Source organism: Staurois parvus, unplaced genomic scaffold (genome assembly GCF_062004578.1).
Source record: "Staurois parvus isolate SC_StPar_1 unplaced genomic scaffold, SC_StPar_1.0 ptg000991l, whole genome shotgun sequence".
Lineage (NCBI taxonomy): Eukaryota > Metazoa > Chordata > Amphibia > Anura > Ranidae > Staurois > Staurois parvus.
This window is the reverse complement of record NW_028318787.1, coordinates 628,249-646,423: the sequence shown is the minus strand read 5'-3', so window position 1 is coordinate 646,423 and position 18,175 is coordinate 628,249. Positions and strand designations below refer to the sequence as shown.

The 18,175-nt window shown below is 48.6% G+C and overlaps 2 protein-coding genes across 2 annotated transcripts; both read left to right on the top strand.

Moving 5' to 3' along the window:
• The first annotated feature begins 14,030 nt into the window (after positions 1-14,030).
• On the top strand, positions 14,031-15,524 carry LOC149441389 (uncharacterized). The gene has a single exon (XM_089657410.1). The coding sequence runs from the start codon at positions 14,031-14,033 to the stop codon at positions 15,522-15,524; it is 1,494 nt and encodes a 497-aa protein (XP_089513536.1).
• A 562-nt stretch (positions 15,525-16,086) lies between these two features.
• Positions 16,087-17,876, top strand: LOC149441388 (uncharacterized). Its single transcript, XM_089657408.1, has 2 exons — positions 16,087-16,165; positions 17,036-17,876. The coding sequence occupies exons 1-2, from the start codon at positions 16,087-16,089 to the stop codon at positions 17,629-17,631; spliced, it is 675 nt and encodes a 224-aa protein (XP_089513534.1). The 3' UTR covers positions 17,632-17,876.
• Positions 17,877-18,175: the final 299 nt, after the last annotated feature.

Sequence of the window (18,175 nt, the reverse complement as noted above, 5' to 3'; positions counted from 1 at the left end):
ACCAAACATTTCCTGTAGTTGCAGATCAGACCTGCACAACGATCTGGAGTCATTTTGGACCACTCCTCTTCACAAAACTGTTTCAGTGTAGCAATATTCTTGGGATGTCTGGTGTGAATGGCTCTCTTAAGGTCATGCCACAGCATTTCAATGGGGTTGAGGTCAGGACTCTGACTGGGCCACTCCAGAAGGCGTATTCTGTGCTGTTGCAGCCATTGTTTTGTTGAATGACTTGTATGCTTTGGGTCATTGTCCTGTTGCATCACCCATCCTCTGCGGAGCTTCAGTTGGTGGACAGATGGTCGTACGTTTTCCTGCAAAATGTCTTGATAAACTCTGGAATTCATTTTCCCATCAATGACAACAATCCATCCAGGCCATGAGGCAGCAAAGCAGCCCCAAACCATGATGCTCCCTCCGCCATGTTTCACAGTGGGGATGAGGTTTTGATGTTGGTGTGCTGTGCCTTTTTTTCTCCACACATAGTGTTGTGTGTTCTTCCCAAACAACTCAATCTTGGTTTCATCTGTCCACAGTATATTCTGCCAGTAGTGCTGTGGAACATCCAGGTGCTCTTTTGCAAACTTCAAACGTGCTGCAATATTCTTTGTGGACAGCAATGGCTTCCTCCGTGGTGTCCTCCCATGTACTCCATTCTTGTTTCATGTTTTCCTTATTGTAGATGTGTCAACAAAAATGTTAGCATGTGCCAGAGATTTCTGTAGGTCTTTAGCTGACACTCTGGGATTCTTCTTTACCTCATGCAGCATTCTGCGCTGTGCTCTTACAGTCATTTTTACAGGACGACCACGCCTAGGGAGAGTAGCAACAGTGCTAAACTTTCTCCATTTGTAGACAGTCTGTCTTACCGTGGACACATGAACATCAAGGCTTTTGGAGATACTTTTGTAACCCTTTCCAGCTTCATGCAAGTCAACAATTCTTGATGGTAGGTCTTCTGAGAGCTCTTTTTTGCGAGGCATGGTTCACATCGGACAGTGCTTCTTGAAACCAGTAAACCCAAAACAGGTGTCAGCAACACATCCAATATCATCACACTGATTGGAGTCAAGGTTGGCTCACTCCTGGCTCCAATTAGCTCTGGGAGAAGTCATTAAGCTAGGGCCTCACATACTTTTTCCTCCCTGCACTGTGAATGTTTACATGTTATGTGCAATTAAACCATGGCAACATCTAATGTTTGTGTAGTATTATGTTCAGCAGACTGTGTTCTTCTATTGTTGTGACTTAGATGACATTCAGAGCCCATTATATGCCCAATTCATGCAAAACTCCACATAATCCCAAGGGGTTCACATACTTTTTCTTGCAACTGTATTTTGCCCCTACTGCTTTGTCCTGTGCCCTGCCTGCATTTTGAATGTTCTTTCTGCCTGGAAACTTAGAAAAGTCCATGGCTTCCAAAAAGCGTCCCTTTACGTCAAAAGCGGTGTTAGAACAACGATAGTAAATCAGAACCACTTGCAGAATTGAGTGATAATAATTTGTGGGGAAATTCGTCATCAGACACTGAAAACGATTTTGCGACTTTGCTCAGCGATGTGCGAATTTGCCTCTGTATTTAAAATTTCGGTGTTTTTGGTTTGATTATATTATTGAATTAAATTTATTATTATTATATTATTTTTATGATTATTTATTAAATTATAATTTATGATTTCGTGTTTCAAATTTTATCCTACCCGGGATGTTTAATAGACTCTTGTTTGTACAGTTTTCAGTGAGTTATTCTTAAAAATTACTGCCTACAATAAAAAACTACATATTTCCATGCAAAAAAATGGTACCGCTTTCAGCACAAAAAAATCGGAAAGAATCATACCGCCAAGGAGGTTAAGGTCATGCCACAGCATTTCAATCGGGCTGAGGTCAGGACTCTGACTGGGCCACTCCAGAAGGCGTATTCTGTGCTGTTGCAGCCATTGTTTTGTTGAATTACTTGTATGCTTTGGGTCATTGTCCTGTTGCATCACCCATCCTCTGCGGAGCTTCAGTTGGCGGACAGATGGTCGTACGTTTTCCTGCAAAATGTCTTGATAAACTCTGGAATTCATTTTCCCATCCCAGGCCCTGAGGCAGCAAAGCAGCCCCAAACCATGATGCTCCCTCCGCCATGTTTTACAGTGGGGATGAGGTTTTGATGTTGGTGTGCTGTGCCTTTTTTTCTCCACACATAGTGTTGTGTTCTTCCCAAACAACTCAATCTTGGTTTCATCTGTCCACAGTATATTTTGCCGATAGTGCTGTGGAACATCCAGGTGCTCTTTTGCAAACTTCAAACGTGCTGCAATATTCTTTTTGGACAGCAATGGCTTCCTCCGTGGTGTCCCCCCATGTACTCCATTCTTGTTTAATGTTTTCCTTATTGTAGATGTGTCAACAAAAATGTTAGCATGTGCCAGAGATTTCTGTAGGTCTTTAGCTGACACTCTGGGATTCTTTACCTCGTGCAGCATTCTGCGCTGTGCTCTTGCAGTCATTTTTACAGGACGACCACGCCTAGGGAGAGCAGCAACAGTGCTAAAATTTCTCCATTTGTAGACAGTCTGTCTTACCGTGGTCACATGAACATCAAGGCTTTTGGAGATACTTTTGTAACCCTTTCCAGCTTCATGCAAGTCAACAATTCTTGATCGTAGGTCTTCTGAGAGCTCTTTTCTGTGATGGTTTACATCAAGCAGTGCTTCTTGAAACCAGTAAACCCAAAACAGGTGTGTGTTTTTTAAGGGCAGGACAGCTGTCAGCAACACATCCAATATCATCACACTGATTGGAGTCAAGGTTGGCTCACTCCTGGCTCCAATTAGCTCTGGGAGAATTCATTAAGCTAGGGCCTCACATACTTTTTCCTCCCTGCACTGTGAATGTTTACATGTTATGTGCAATTAAACCATGGCAACATCTAATGTTTGTGTAGTATTATGTTCAGCAGACTGTGTTCTTCTATTGTTGTGACTTCGATGACGTTCAGAGCACATTTTCTGCCCAATTCATGCAAAAATCCACGTAATCCCAAGGGGTTCACATGCTTTTTCTTGCAACTGTAACATGTTTGTTATTTTAATAAAAAAAAAAACTTTCCAACTGTTTAACAGGAAAGGCAGATAATCAAACAGACGTTTGCTAATCTCCCTCCCATCTCCCCGATGGCACACGCCATGCTGGTCCTGGGTTTGCTGATAGCGGCGGAGCCTGAAATTCTGGTGGAGGAAGAGCAAAGATCACTGGCGAGTGACCCCAAAAGAGGATGTTTAGGGCGGCTTTGTGCCATACCATTGCACAGAGAGGGTAAATCTAAAAGACCCCTGATGTCTCACCTGTATCCAATAACAAAAACAGTTGTTTTATTATTGAGTCACTGTTATATTGTTACTGTTTTATTGCTAACCATTGCCATTTTCTTTGCAGGAATGCCATTCAGCTGCAGCACGATCTGTTTATTCTGACAGCAACAGGGGGGTCTTGCTCTCAGAATATACATAAGTGTGTGCAGCGCTGTTGGATGAGATATTTCATCCACAGTTAAAAAAGAGCATATATGCCCAAGCATGGGGGCCTGGGGTGGCCAGTGGGTGGATGGCCCCTGTGCTTCGGTATATATATTTTATAATATTTGTTGGCACATATTTCAATTAAAAATTTGCAGGAATGCCATTCAGCTGCAGCACCGATCTGTTTATTCTGACAGCAACAGGGTCTTGCTCTCAGAATATACATAAGTAAGTATGTGCTGCTCTGTTGGATGAGATTTTTCATACGCAGTTTAAAAAGAGCATATATGCCTAAGCATGGGGGCCTGGGGTGGCCAGTGAGTGGATGGCCCCTATGCTTCAGCATATATATAATATTGTTTGGTACATGTTTCAATAAAAAAGTTGTTCTATTGGGTTACTGTTATATTGCTACTGTTTTATTGTTATCCATTTCTATTTTCTTTGCAGGAATACCATTCAGCTGCAGCACTGATCTGTTTATTTTGATAGCAACAGGGTCTTGCTCTCAGTGTGTGCAGTGCTGTTCGATGAGATTTTTCATCCACAGTTAAAAAAGAAGATATATGCCCAAGCATGCGGGCCTGGGGTGGCCAGTGGGTGGATGGCCCCTATGCTTTGGCATATATATTTTATTATATTTTTTTGGCACAGATTTCAATAAAAAAGTTGTTTTATTGAGTTACTGTTTTATTGTTGACCATTGCGGTTTTCTTTGCAGGATTGCCATTCAGCTGCAGCACCAATCTGTTTATTCTGACAGCAACAGGGTCATTTTTTTGGCAGAGATTTCTTCTCTTTTTTTCATTCAGCCCACAGGCTACATAAAAAAAAGAACATAGCATATATACCCAACAAAGGACCAGCGATCTACTGGTACATCACTGAACTTTGAATGGTTATACCAGGGTGATGCCTGCAACTGCTTTTACAAGCAGCAGGAGAAGGTGAGAAGATGCCCCCCCCCCCCCAGCTGCCTTCCACTGCTTTCTCGGGCAGTCCGTGCCATCGGGGGAACATGAGAATGCAGCCAGTGTTTCTGCCGGCTGACCATAGAGCTGTTTGGAGACTGGAATGGCGCCAATCATCTCTACAGTCTAAGATATCAGAAACTACGAACATTTCATCACTTCAGTTTCACAGGATATAAACAGCACCATTTTTTAAATTGGGAAAACATCTGATCACACCGATTTTGGGTAGATCAGATGATGTAAGGGACAAGGAGATATCAAGAGTCTAATAGAACCCTGATTTCTCATAAAAGAATACCTGTCATTGCCTATTGCATTCACAGGGGTTATTTACATTCCCTGTGATAACAATAAAAGTGAAAAGAAAAAAAAAATGAAAGGGACAGTGTAAAAATAATTTTAAAAAACACCCTCGCCCTGTCCACACATGTGCAAGCGTTAACCCCATGCTGGTATGTAAAGAACAGTTGTACCATGCATGTGAGGTATCGCCGCGAACGTCATCATCAAGGGTAGTAATTCTAGCACTAGACCTCCTGTGTAAATCTAAAATGGTAGTGTCAGGGATCGCTCCCTCGCCGTCACGCATCTATGCGCCGGATCCCTATTAGCCGCAGTGGTGCGAGTGCACATGTGCAAGAGCGTGCGGTTGCTCGCATGCGCACTAGCGTACACGTCACCGCAAGGTGGGCTATTTAAATCACCAACACAGTTTAGCCTATGCCTTCTGGTCTATAACGTCCTGTACTTGATAACCTGATTCTGTTGTCTGTATCTGATCTGACCCTGACCAAAAAAGAACTCCGCCTGCACCGATTCGGCTTATCCCTGACTATCCGCTTGCCTGCTCCCTTGTACCTGATCTGCCCGATTGATCCTGACCCGGCTTGTCTGACACTGCTGCACATATATTCCTGTATCCTGGTTGCCACCATATCTACCTGCTGCTGCACCTACTTTCCTGCACCCGCACCTGGCCTGCACCCTGGTTACCACCATACCTACCTGCTGCCGCACCTACACTCCTGCATCTGCACCTGGTCTGCATTCTGGTTACCACCATACCTACCTGCTGCCGCACCTACACTCCTGCATCTGCACCTGGTCTGCATTCTGGTTACTGCCATACCTACCTGCTGCCGCGCCTACACTCCTGCATCTGCACCTGGTCTGCATTCTGATTGCCGCCATACCTACTTGCTGATGCACCAACATTCCTGCATCTGAACCTGGTCTGCATCCTGGTTGCCGCCATACCAACCTGCTGCTGTCTCACGTTCCTGCATCCGCACCTGGCCTGTATCCCGGTTGCTGCCATACCAACCTGCTGCTGCACCCACGTTCCTGCATCCGCACCTGGGCTGCATCCGGATCTCCAGTGCTCCCTGCTGTGCAGGTTGCACTCTTGTACTCTTGTGCTCTGGTCCAGATCATCAGGTGGCATTGTGCATTGTTAACCCCTTATGAGCCTGATCTTTACCATCTACATGAGAATGGTTTTATTCATGTTCACCAATAAATACTTTTTAACAGTCTACACTCAGAGGCGTTGTTTTTCTCTTTTTATAATTTCCAGTAACTATACCATAGTTTGTAGACGCTATAACTTTCACACAGACCAATTAATATGCAGTTATTGGGATTTTGTTTTTACCAATGACATGAAGCAAAATACATTTTCGCCTAAATGTATGATGCAATTTGAGTTTATTGCATATTTTTTATGACAAAAATAAGAAAAAAAATATTTTTTTCAAAAGTTCAGTCTTTTTTGTTTATAGCACACAAAAAAACCCCAGAGGTGATCAAATACCACCAAAAGAAAGCTCTATTTATGTCAGAAAAATGACAAATTTCATCTATGTACAATATTGCATGAACGCGCAATTGTCAGTTAAACGAGTACAGCGCTGTAAAGCAAAAAAATGGTGTAAATTCCAATATCTATACAGACATTTGTAGATGCTATAATTTTCACACAATCCAATTAATATACACTTTTTGGGATTTTTTTTTTTTTACCAAAGACATGTAGCAGAATACATTTTGGTCTAAATGTATGAATAACTTGGAGTTTACTATATATGTTTAATAACCAAAAGTAAAAAATATAATTGTTTTTCAAACTTTTTGGGTTTATAGCGCAAAAACTGAAAAACCCAGCAGTGATCAAATACCACCAAAAGAAAGCTCTATTTGTGTGAAAAAAGGACATAAATTTTGCTTGGGTACAGCATTGCATGACCACGCAATTACCAGTTGAAATAGGAAGGGGGGGGGGTAAATCCTCTGGAGGGCAAGTGGTTAATAGTTTCTGCCTTATCTGATTTCTGCAGTGCACATTTCTCACCACTAGATGTCAGTCTTGAAGAAAAGGATGTTTGTAAAGTAATACAACTGCTCCTTAACCCCTTGCCGACCGGGTACTTTTACCCCCCTCTTGCCCAGGCCGATTTTCAGCTTTTTTTCAATTGTTTTCACACAAACAGAGCTTTTTTTGGTGGTATTTAATCTCCACTGGGTGTTTTTATTTTTTACACTATAAATGAAAAAAGCAAAAATTCTGAAGAAAAAAAAGTTTGCATTGTTTCAATTATAAAATTTTGCAAACAGGTAATTTTTCGCCTTCATTGATATGTGTTGGTGAGACAGTACTGATGGGCACTGATAGGCTGCATTGATGAGGATTCACTGATGATGCTGAACTGATATGTGGCACTGATAGGCAGCAATGATGGGCACTGACTAGCAACACAGACTGATGGCACCGACTGGCAGCAGTGCTGGGAACTGATGGGCAGCACTGTTGGGCACAGATGAGCAGCACTGATTATCAGTTCAGATGTCTGCTTTGACAGTTGCCAGTTACCGGCAGTACTTTCTTCACACTGTGACAGCAAGAGGAAAGTACTGCCGATAACCGGCAAGTGTATTTACATAGAGGTCAGCTGTAATTGGACACAGCTGATCACGTGGTAAACGGCTGCTGTGAATGGCCTTTTGCCATGTCCAAAGGACACAGCAATCACAGCACCAGCTGCAAACCGCTAGAGGGGTGCAGGGGGCGCATTCTGGGAGGATGTCATGTCACGCCCTCACAGAACTGGACTACCGCGCTGTAGCCGTATAGCTCGATAGTAAAGTGGTTGAAGAGGAGCTTCACCCAAAAGGGGAAGTTCTGCTTTAGGACCCCCCCCCTTCTCTGCCTAACTTGGCATGTAATTCTGGAGGGGGGGCACGTACCTAGTTTTGACAGGTACCCACTCCTACTTCTGCTTGGATCGCCTACACCAGGGGCCCTCAAACTTTTTAAACAGGGGGCCAGTTCACTGTCCCTCAGACCGTTGGAGGGCGGACTATAGTTTTATAAAAAAAAACAGTTGGTGTACTGTGTCTGCATTTGTTCAGAGACTGCGGACATACAACGGCGGTGGGAATACTGGGCCGGCCGCTCTATAAGACGCACAGACATTTCCCCCCAAGTGTGTCTTATGGAGCGAAATAGTGTCCCATCATTGGTGTCAGTGGGATTAATAGTGTCCCATCATTGGTGTCAGTGGGAGGAATAGTGCTACATCATTGGTGTCAGTGGGAGGAATAGTGCCCCATCACTGGTGTCAGTGGGAGGAATAGTGCCCCATCATTGGTGTCAGTGGAAGGATTGTGCCACATCATTGGTGTCAGTGGGAGGAATAGTGCCCCATCACTGGTGTCAGTGGGAGGAATAGTGCCCCATCATTGGTGTCAGTGGGAGGAATAGTGCCCCATCATTGGTGTCAGTGGGAGGAATAGTGTCCCATCGTTGGTGTCAGTGGGGGAAGGAATAGTGCCCCATCGTTGGTGTCAGTGGGGAGAGGAATAGTGCCCCATCGTTGGTGTCAGTGGGGGGAGGAATAGTGCCCCATCTTTGGTGTCAGTGGGGGGAGGAATAGTGCCCCATCGTTGGTGTCAGTGGGGGGAAGATTAGTGCCCCATCGTTGGTGTCAGTGGGGGGAGGAATAGTGCCCCATCGTTGGTGTCAGTGGGGGGAGGAATAGTGCCCCATCGTTGGTGTCAGTGGGGGGAGGAATAGTGCCCCATCGTTGGTGTCAGTGGGAGGAATAATGCCCCATCACTGGTGTCAGTGAGAGTAATAGTGCCCCATCATTGGTGTCAGTTGGGGGGAGGCATAGTGCCCCATCATTGGTGTCAGTGGAGGGAATAATGCCCCATCATTGGTGTCAGTGGGAGGAATAGTGCCCCATCATTGGTGTCACTGGGGGGAATAATGCCCCATCATTGGTGTCAGTGGGGGGAATAGTGCCCAATCATTGGTGTCAGTGGGAGGAATAGTGCCCCATCGTTGGTGTCAGTGGGAGGAATAGTGCCCCATCGTTGGTGTCAGTGGGGGGAATAAAGCCCCATCGTTGGTGTCAGTGGGGGGAATAATGCCCCATCGTTGGTGTCAGTGGGAGGAATAATGCCCCATCGTTGGTGTCAGTGGGAGGAATAATGCCCCATCGTTGGTGTCAGTGGGAGGAATAATGCCCCATCGTTGGTGTCAGTGGGGGGAATAGTGCCCCATCATTGGTGTCAGTGGGAGGAATAGTGCCCCATCATTGGTGTCAGTGGGAGGAATAGTGCCCCATCATTGGTGTCATTGGGGGGAATAATGCCCCATCCTTATTATCAGTGACACCAATGATGGGGCACTATTCCTCCCACTGACAGCAATGACACTTAACTAGCCGACCCCTGTTCCAGCATGGTGCTGCTGCAGCCAGCATACCTGGTTGCAGCAGTACCATCTGCACGACACACCGGGCAGTCAGCTGTCCTCCTTCCTTCACTTCGGCTTCTCCCTCCCTTGATTCCTGTGTGCCTTTCCTGAGCTACAGTACTGGCGCCCAATCACCGGTGAGGAGGCGGAGCCGAGCGGCAGCGCGGACATCGAGTGAGGGAGTGGCCGGAGTGAAGGAGCTGCGCATCCTGGACTGGATCATCGTGGGACTGGAGCCAGGTAAGAGATAGCAGCCCGCTGCCCGCCCCTGTACTTAGTGTCCCCTGCCGGCGGGCCGGATGAATGTGCTCGGCGGGCCGCATGTGGCCCGCGGGCCGTAGTTTGAGGACCCCTGGCCTAGACGATCTAAGCAGAAGTTCTCCTTCCCTCCTACCTGCAATCTTCTGGGACACATCACAGGGTTCTGAAGACTGCAGGACCATTCACAAAATGCAATGGGCTTGCGCATGCGCAGTAGACAGCTGGCTGTGAGGCAACTGTCCACAGTTAAGATGCTGGTGCCAGGAACCCAGAGGCTAGTGAAAAACTAGCCCGGGTGAGGATGCCAGTGGATCCTTGTACAGGTAAATGTCCATTTATTAAAAGTTAGCAGCTACAGGATTTGTAGCTGCTGACTTTTAATTTTTTCTTATAGACTGAACTTCCTCTTAAAAGTGGTTCTAAAGACTGAAAGTGGAACTTTAGTCAGAAAATTAAGTCTTTCTAGATCACTTCAGGTTGGTACCTTTTGCAGGTACAGCTATATAAAACCTTAAAGATAAGTGCCTATACGGTTTACAATCCAGTAACACACTGTCTCACCCTACTCTGCACATGCTCAGTTGCTCTCTATTTTTCCACATTGTGTTGAAAATATAGGAACTGATCTGCTGACACCCTAAAGATTTACTGCTGCTCAGGGGCTCTGGGCTTCAGCAGAACGGCAGCCTCCAGCAAGAAGAAACAGGAACAAAGCTGGAGGCAATTTACAACACACACTAATTTTGGTAGTGTAATTATTAATGTGGAATGTTTCTTGCTAAAGAACATTATTGCTTATCAAGTTGTTATGGGTAAAGTTCCACTTTAAGGGGTTTTTTACATTAATGTATTCTCTGCATTAAGGTAAAATCTCTCCTGTGTCCAGGACTCCCCCAGCCCCAGTTTATGCTTACCTGAGCCCAATCTCAATCCAGAGCTGTGACACAGAGCAGCAGCTCTCTCCTCTCTCTCCCCACAGGGCAGAGTTATAGCAGCGGGAGCCATTGGCTCCCGCTGCTTTCAATCAAAACCTATGATGAGGGAGCAGGACCGAGCCCTGCTGTCTGTGTCTATGAACACAGGCAACGTGGCTTGGGAGTGTGCCCACACAAGAGCCCCCATAAGAAGCATCTTCCTATGAAGGGACTCACCAAAGAAGAGGAGCCAGGAGTGCTAGTGGGGGACTTTAAAAGAGGCTATCGAGGCTGCCCTTTGCAAAACCACTGCTTAGAGCAGGTCAGTATAAAATGTTTAGTATTTTAAAGAAGTAAGGTTTTGAATCATTTTAAAGTGTCACTAAAGGCAAAACAGTTTATTGTTTTGGGTGCAGTGGAGAGGGATTAGTACACCTGTCACTTTTTTTATTGCTGTCTGTGCTGTTGTTGGGGAGACTTATCATCTCTATTTGTCATGTATACCATTATCATCAAAAGTGAAATGAAAGAATAATGCTGAATTTGGGCTGACATCAGAACACCTCTTGCACCCAAGAGGCACGGGTGCAGCATCCAGCCCCTCTGCCTGCAGCTTGTCATAGCCTATGGCAGGCTGAAATATGCTGAGAGTGGACAGAGCTGAATGCTGCATTGAGTGGTACACGTGCTTAGAGCCCTAGGTGTTTAGAAATAAATACCCAGCAGGCTAGATGCCCCATGTCCAAGGGACCTAAAATGTATCACATGCAATTATCTTTCCTAATATAATGTAGTAAACATTAAAAAAAAATGTTAGTAAAAGTAACTACCTAGTGGTCCTCAGCTTTAAAGCGCTAGCTCACCTTTTCACAAAAAAAGTGAACTAACTCACAATACCCTCCCCACATCCCTCTGGTCCATGCTGCATGTACTTTATCTCCATCTGCCACTCCAGCCAGTATAATGGTCAGGCACTTTGAAACATCACTACACCGCAATGGAGGCTGTATAACAGCAAAGTGTCAGCAATGGCAAGCACTCACTAGTCATTGCTGGAAGCATGGCCACAATACACAGTGATAACCCTTTTAAAGCTCCTTATTGGTGAGCGCAGTCACATGGCCAGCACTGATTAATGCACACACCATTGTGAGCAATATGCTGCAAGTGTTAAGCTGTAAAGTGCTGGAATATTATTCCAACTGGAGAGGGCACTTGAAGATGGGGATCGATAAAGTAAGAACTAGAGTGGCAGCAATGGTATTGTGGCTCGGAAAACATTTTCGTTTTTATGAAAAAGTCAACAAAATCTTTAAAGGTCAATAACTTAATAGAGAAGTTAGGATTAGGACAGACCTAGAGGAATCTTTAGAAAAGGTCAGTAATGGCTGCGCCAATGAAAACAAAAACAACAGCTCCTGCGCTCAGGGACCCAAATCATAAGTGGGGTGAATGGATCAATTACTATGAAAATTTGTCCATCAACGGATCAAAGGTTGTGCAGCTCTTACATAAAGCTGGGGAAACCCAACATAACTGCAATGAAGAACAAGAACAAAAGCGCACCAACCTTGCGCATTACCTCAGTAAAAAAAAGTGATTTTATTGAATTAAGATATATATACTCACAAAAGTGCCAAGGTTAGCTCTGAGGAAGAAGGGATCTCTCTTCGAAACGCGTCAGCTTCACTCTGAGAGTCTCCCCTCTCAATGGGATTCGCAGGTGTCTCCTACTCTAGTGTTCTGATTTTGGATTTTACATGCCTTATATATTCACCAGAGTAATATGCTGATTGTTAGAACCAGCATATAGCACTTGTTACTCTGGGAGCAATGATTAATATGGTGACAGCAACACTGAAGAAAAGTAATGCCCGTAGCGTAAATGACAGGAAAGAAGTAGCGCAGGGCAGGCATGACTAGGCCTAGAGTGGGTAAGGAAGGCTAGAAAGGGTTAAGTCAGTGCAGGGGGTTTGAAAATGTATAGGTGGGAGCTGGTTGGTAGAGGGAGAACGTGGGTGGTCTCTTTGGCACCTTTGGGTGGGGTGTCCTGGGTGGGGAGCGGTCAGTCGGAGCTGGACGTTGGTGAGTAAGCTTCAGTGAGCTTCCCTCCCACCATACCTACACCAGCATTATTAGGGCCTTTTTTTCCCTGAGAGACTGTGGGGGCTGTCATGGATGGTCTGGTGGCCCAGCTGCGTGAGGCGGCAGCCTCACGAGGAATAGACTGGCTGCAGAGCCGGGTCTCTGCCTTTCTGCAGGACCCGGGCTTGTCACTGTACCCGGGCTTATCACAGGGCCCGGGCTTATCACCAGAGGAAGGGGGGCGGGAGCGCCCACATGCTCAGAGGTCTCAGCCTCTGGAGCGCTTTAGCCCGGACTCCCCCTCCCCCAGAGCTCAGCGCCGCATCGGGAGCCCCGCTCGGGACCCTCCGGCCCCTTGGGCAAGGCACTCTCTGGCCTCTGCTCGCGGGGGAGCCGGGAGGAATCCCCATCTTCGGCGGAGCTCGGTGGGCGGGATTTCGTACGGAGGTAGCCCCTTCCCCCGCCCGTGCAGCAACGGAGACGGGTCGGCAACGGCTCCTCCACTGACGAGGTGCCTGTCAGGGAGGGAGCCCAACGTGGGAGAAGGAGCGCTGCGGCTGCCGGGCTGTCCCCTGCGGCAGTCGGCGGGCCCTCTGGGAAGCATGGAGCTGCGGCTCTGAAGAGGCACAGCCAGAAGGGCAGCATTGGGCAGAGTGCTGATAAGTGTGTGCCGGGACGGAGACCAAGGACGTCGAGGGGCGTGGCTGGTGCCAGGAGGAGGAGTCAGCAGCGGCACGGCCTGGAGGGACCCGTGGCTCCTGGGACGGGGAGGCCATGCAGCCGTCAAGAAGAGGACGGAAGATCGGAGGGCGAGCTGTCGGAACCCGATGCGGGTGCGACAGCTGGCCGCTCTGCGGCGATGGAGTCGGGACGCGTGGCTGATGGGACATCTCCTGAGCAGCCTGGTGAGTTCCCTGTTTTATTTTCTTCTGCACTTCGGGACCTGTTGGGGGGAGGCGGGGGCGCGGCCCGGGCGGAGAGGGATGCAGGCGTTCCCGAGTCAGGTTTAAGGGGGGGTCTCGGCGATTTTATGTCTGGTTTGAGGGATTTGTTGCGGCGCTTTGAGCGGGATGAAGGTAGGGCCTCGGGGCCTGCCTCAGCGTGTCTTCCGCCCCCGGGTGGGGAAGGGTTCGGGGTCCTAGAGCAGGAGGTGGGGGACGTGCGGAGCTCGGGGGTTTCTCCTCCTCCTGGTTCTGCGCCAGGGGTGGTTACAGCGGAAACAGGTGCTCTGGTTTCCGGGGTTGTAGATGGGGGTGCTGGGGTCTCTGGGACGGTAGGCGTGGCGGACTCGGCCAAGGGCAAGGTATACGTATGTTTTGAGGGCCCTTTGGGTGCGCACTTACCGTCGGAGGTTCGAGAGCGGATTTGGAGAGGGGAGTATGTGGAAATTTTCACGCTCTTGCCTTTGGAGCGTTTTCCGTTAGATGGGTCGCGGGTTGACGAGGGTAGGCTAGAGGACGCTGAGAAGCGGCGCTTTCGTTTTATCCCGCGTACATTTGCGAATTGGATGCAGGCATTTGCAATCATGGCCAGTGTCATTGGGGAGAAGACTCCTGAGCATTGCTCAGCTCTCTTTTGTTACCTGGATGCCATTAGCGAGGCTCACAGGGTTTACGGTGGGACCGCATGGCTTCGATACGACGAGCAGTTTCGGCAGCGGCGGGCTGTTCTCCCTTCGTTGCGTTGGGACCATAAGGACATTGGCCTTTGGATGCGCCTCATGACTCCCGTGCGGGCTCCTGGTCCGTTTTTTCAGGGCGGGGTCGGTGGTTCATTCTCCCCAGGACAATCGGCCTCAAAGCGTAGGGGTGTATGTTGGCAGTTCCAAGAGGGCGCGTGTCGTTTCGGGGGTCCTGCCGTTTTAAACATGAGTGTTCAGGTTGCGGCGGCTCCCATCCTTTGTCACGCTGTTTCAAGCGGGGTAGAGGCCTGCCCGGAGAGCATGCGAGTAAGAGGGACGACTCCGGTGAAAGTGGAAAGGATGCGGCCTTTCCTAAATAGATATCCGGATCAAGCAGCCGCCGGGCTGCTGTTGGCCGGTTTTTCGGAGGGTTTTCGTATCCCGTGTAGTTTGACTTCGATCCCCCCTTTAGCTCGTAACTTACGGTCGGCGGTGCAGCATGCTGAGGTGGTTTCGGCAAAGTTGAGTAAGGAAGTGGGGTTGGGACGTATGGGCAGGCCGTTTTCTTGCGCTCCGTTTTCAGACCTGGTGGTTTCCCCCTTGGGGGTGGTGCCCAAGAAGGAGCCGAATTCGTTCAGGTTGATTCACCACCTGTCTTTCCCCAAAGGGGGGTCGGTTAATGACACCATCGATCCGCAGTCCTGTTTGGTGTCTTACACATCGTTTGATGCGGCAGTTTTCTGGGTTCGTCGTTATGGGCGCGGTTCGCTTATGGCGAAGTCGGATATTGAGTCTGCATTTCGCTTGTTGCCGGTACATCCGGATAGTTTTCGTTTTCTGGGATGCCATTGGCAGGGCTCGTTTTACGTTGATAAGTGCCTTCCCATGGGGTGTTCGATTTCTTGCGCATTGTTTGAGCGGTTCAGTTCGTTCTTGGAGTGGGTGGTGCGGGATGTCTCCGGGATAAATTCGGTCATCCATTATTTGGATGATTTTCTTTGCGTGGGTCCGCCCGCTTCCAGGGTATGCGCGGTTTTGTTGGCTACGTTGCAACACGTTGCTGAACGTTTCGGGATTCCATTGGCTTTGGACAAGACAGAGGGCCCGGCTTCGGTGATGACTTTTCTGGGCATCGTTTTGTACTCGGATGCCATGGAGTGCAGGCTGCCAGGGGACAAGCTGTTGGCCCTACAAGGGGAAATTCGTGGGGTGCTGGGCAAGCGGAAAATTCAGCTACGGGCCTTGCAGTCGTTGCTGGGTAAGCTGAACTTTGCTTGTCGCATCCTGCCGATGGGGCGAGTATTTTGCCGACGGCTGGCGGCGGCGACGGCGGGAATTACTTCCCCTTTGCATTTTGTTCGTTTAACTAGGGAACATCGGGAGGACTTGCGGATTTAGCATACCTTTTTGGATGACTTTAATGGACGGGCGCTGCGGATGTCTGGACCAGTCAGTAATTTTGACTTGGAATTGTTCACGGATGCGGCGGCTTCCGGGGGCTATGGGGCCTTTTTTAGGGGGCGGTGGAGTGCGGCTCCGTGGCCTTCTTCTTGGGTCGCGGCGGGTTTCCTTAGTAACCTGGTGCTGTTGGAACTTTTTCCGGTGGTATTGGCGGTTGAGGTTTGGGGTGAAAATTTTAGGAATCAGAAGGTTAGTTTTCATTGCGACAACTTGGGGGTGGTTCAGGTCATCAACCGGGTCTCGGCTTCCTCGCAACCAGTGGTTGGCTTGCTTTGCCATTTAGTGTTGCGTTGCCTGCTGCTGAACGTTTTTCTCCATGCTGTGCATCTCCCTGGGGTTGATAACATCTTGGCTGACGCTTTGTCTCGTTTTCAGTGGGACAAATTCTGAGAGTTGGCGCCGGCGGCGGAGCAACACGGGGTTCCTTGTCCCGACTGGCTGTGGGAGATTGCCTTGGGGTCGTTGCAGGTTGGATCCGGAGGTCGGTGAGTGAGGCGACATGGTCTGCATACTCGAAGGTCTGGCGAGAGTGGCAGGACTTGTTACAACAAGTCGAGATAGATCCGTGGGGGCCGGAGGTAGGGGTGGCTGTTTTGTATTATTTGGCAAGGAACTTGGAACGGGGGGTGTCGGCTGCTGCGGTGGATAGGCGGTTGGCTGGCTTGGCCTTCCTCTTTAAGCTTCAAGAGTGTCGGGACTTCACAAAAGAATTTTGGGTACGACAGGCTCTTCGAGGTTACCGTAGGGCTTGTCGCAGTAAGGATTCTCGTCGTCCGGTGTCCTTCGAGTTGTTAGGATCGTTGTTTGAGCACCTGCGCTTTGTTTGCTTTTCAGACTTTGAGGTGTGCTTATTTCGGGCGGCCTTTGCGGTGGCTTTCTTTGGGGCATTGCGTATTGGGGAGCTTGTCAGTCCATCAAAATCCGATCTTGGGGGGTTGTTGGGGGATGATGTCAGGGTCTCTAGTGACTGGGTGGAGGTGTTCGTCCGTCGGTCCAAGACGGACCAATTGGGTCGTGGTGCGCGGGTGCTGTTTTTTTGCCCTTCCAACATCATTGTTGTGCCCGGTGCGGGCGGTTCGTGACTTTTTGTCCCGTCGTCTGGTGGGGCGTGGCTCTTTTTTCTTGCATGAAGATGGGTCCCCGTTAACTCGCTTTCAATTTGTGTCGGTTTTTCGACGATGTTTGAAGGTTGTGGGTTTGGATGCATCTTTGTATGCCTCTCACTCGTTTCGGATTGGGGCGGCTACTGAGGCCGCCCGGTGGGGTTTGTCGGATGCGGCGGTAAAACGTATTGGTAGATGGGATTCCCAGAGGTTTCGTTTGTACATTCGTCCGCATCTGTTGGGTGATTAAGGTTGGATCCCGGGTTGTTGTCCCTGGGGGGGGGGAGTTTGTCCTGTCTCTGTGCTGTTTTTGTTCTGGTGGTAGTTATTGTTCTTTTATTTCAGATGAAGCGGTGCGCCTGGTGTGGATCCTGGGACACTCCTACGTTTTTTGGGGGGCCAAGCGGGCGGATGTGAGGCCTAATGGGCGGCAGTTGGGATTGACGAGACAAGAGGCTTGCGTGCGATGGATAGGTGTGCCGGGGATGTTGTGGGGTCGTGTGGTGCCTGAAGTTTGGCGTTTTGCTAGTCTGGATAGGCCACCGGATGTTCTGGTATTGCATGCGGGGGGTAATGATCTGGGAGTTCGGTCCATGCGGGAGTTGGTGAGGGACGTAAAGATGGATTTTCTGCTATTGCGGAGGGATTATCCGGACATGGTGTTGGTATGGTCGGATATGGTAGCCCGCGCCTCTTGGCGATTGGCGCGGTCGGTGGAGCGGCTCAATAAAGCGCGGATAAAGGTCAACAAGGAGGTGGGGCGCTTTTTCATTCGGAATGGGGGGTTGGTGGTCCGGCATTTGGAGTTGGAGGTAGATACCTGGCGGTATCTGCGGAATGATGGGGTACATCTTAATGCGGTTGGGACGGATTTGTGGTCTCTGCGTTTACAGGATGGTGTGCAGAGAGCAGTCCGTTTGTGGTGGGGCACGCATGGGTAAGGGCTTACCCAGCGTGTTGTGGCGGTTTGTTGGTCTTTGGAGGCGGGTATTATCTTGAAGGTACAGAGAATGGTGTGGGACCCATCGGTGGTATGGTGTGCCCGGGGAACATTCCAGTTAACCAAGGTTTAACTGGAATGTGGTGGTGCTGCACTGCGGACGGTAAGGTTGTCTCCGAGCTGGGTGGTTGCGGCTGGAGGCCTGGTGGTATATGGGGTCCGCAGGTGCATTTCAGATAATTTGTGGATGGGGCCTTCGAAGACCAACAACAAATTGGTATGTTTTCTGTTATAAGGAATGGTTTGGTGTTTAAATCGTGTGGTTAATAAAAGGCCAAGTTGGCCATTTACTCCAAATCGGTGTCATGTTTTTATTTAAGTAAGAGTTATAGGTAAGGGGATCTGGATGAACCGATCTCTGGTGCACTAGTCATGAGGGATGAACTCCAACAGAAGATGTTCTGCAAAGCTGAAAATCCAATCCAAAGGTGATTTAGTGTCCAAACTGAGAGATGATCAGACCGTCACTCGAAAGAAAAAAAGTG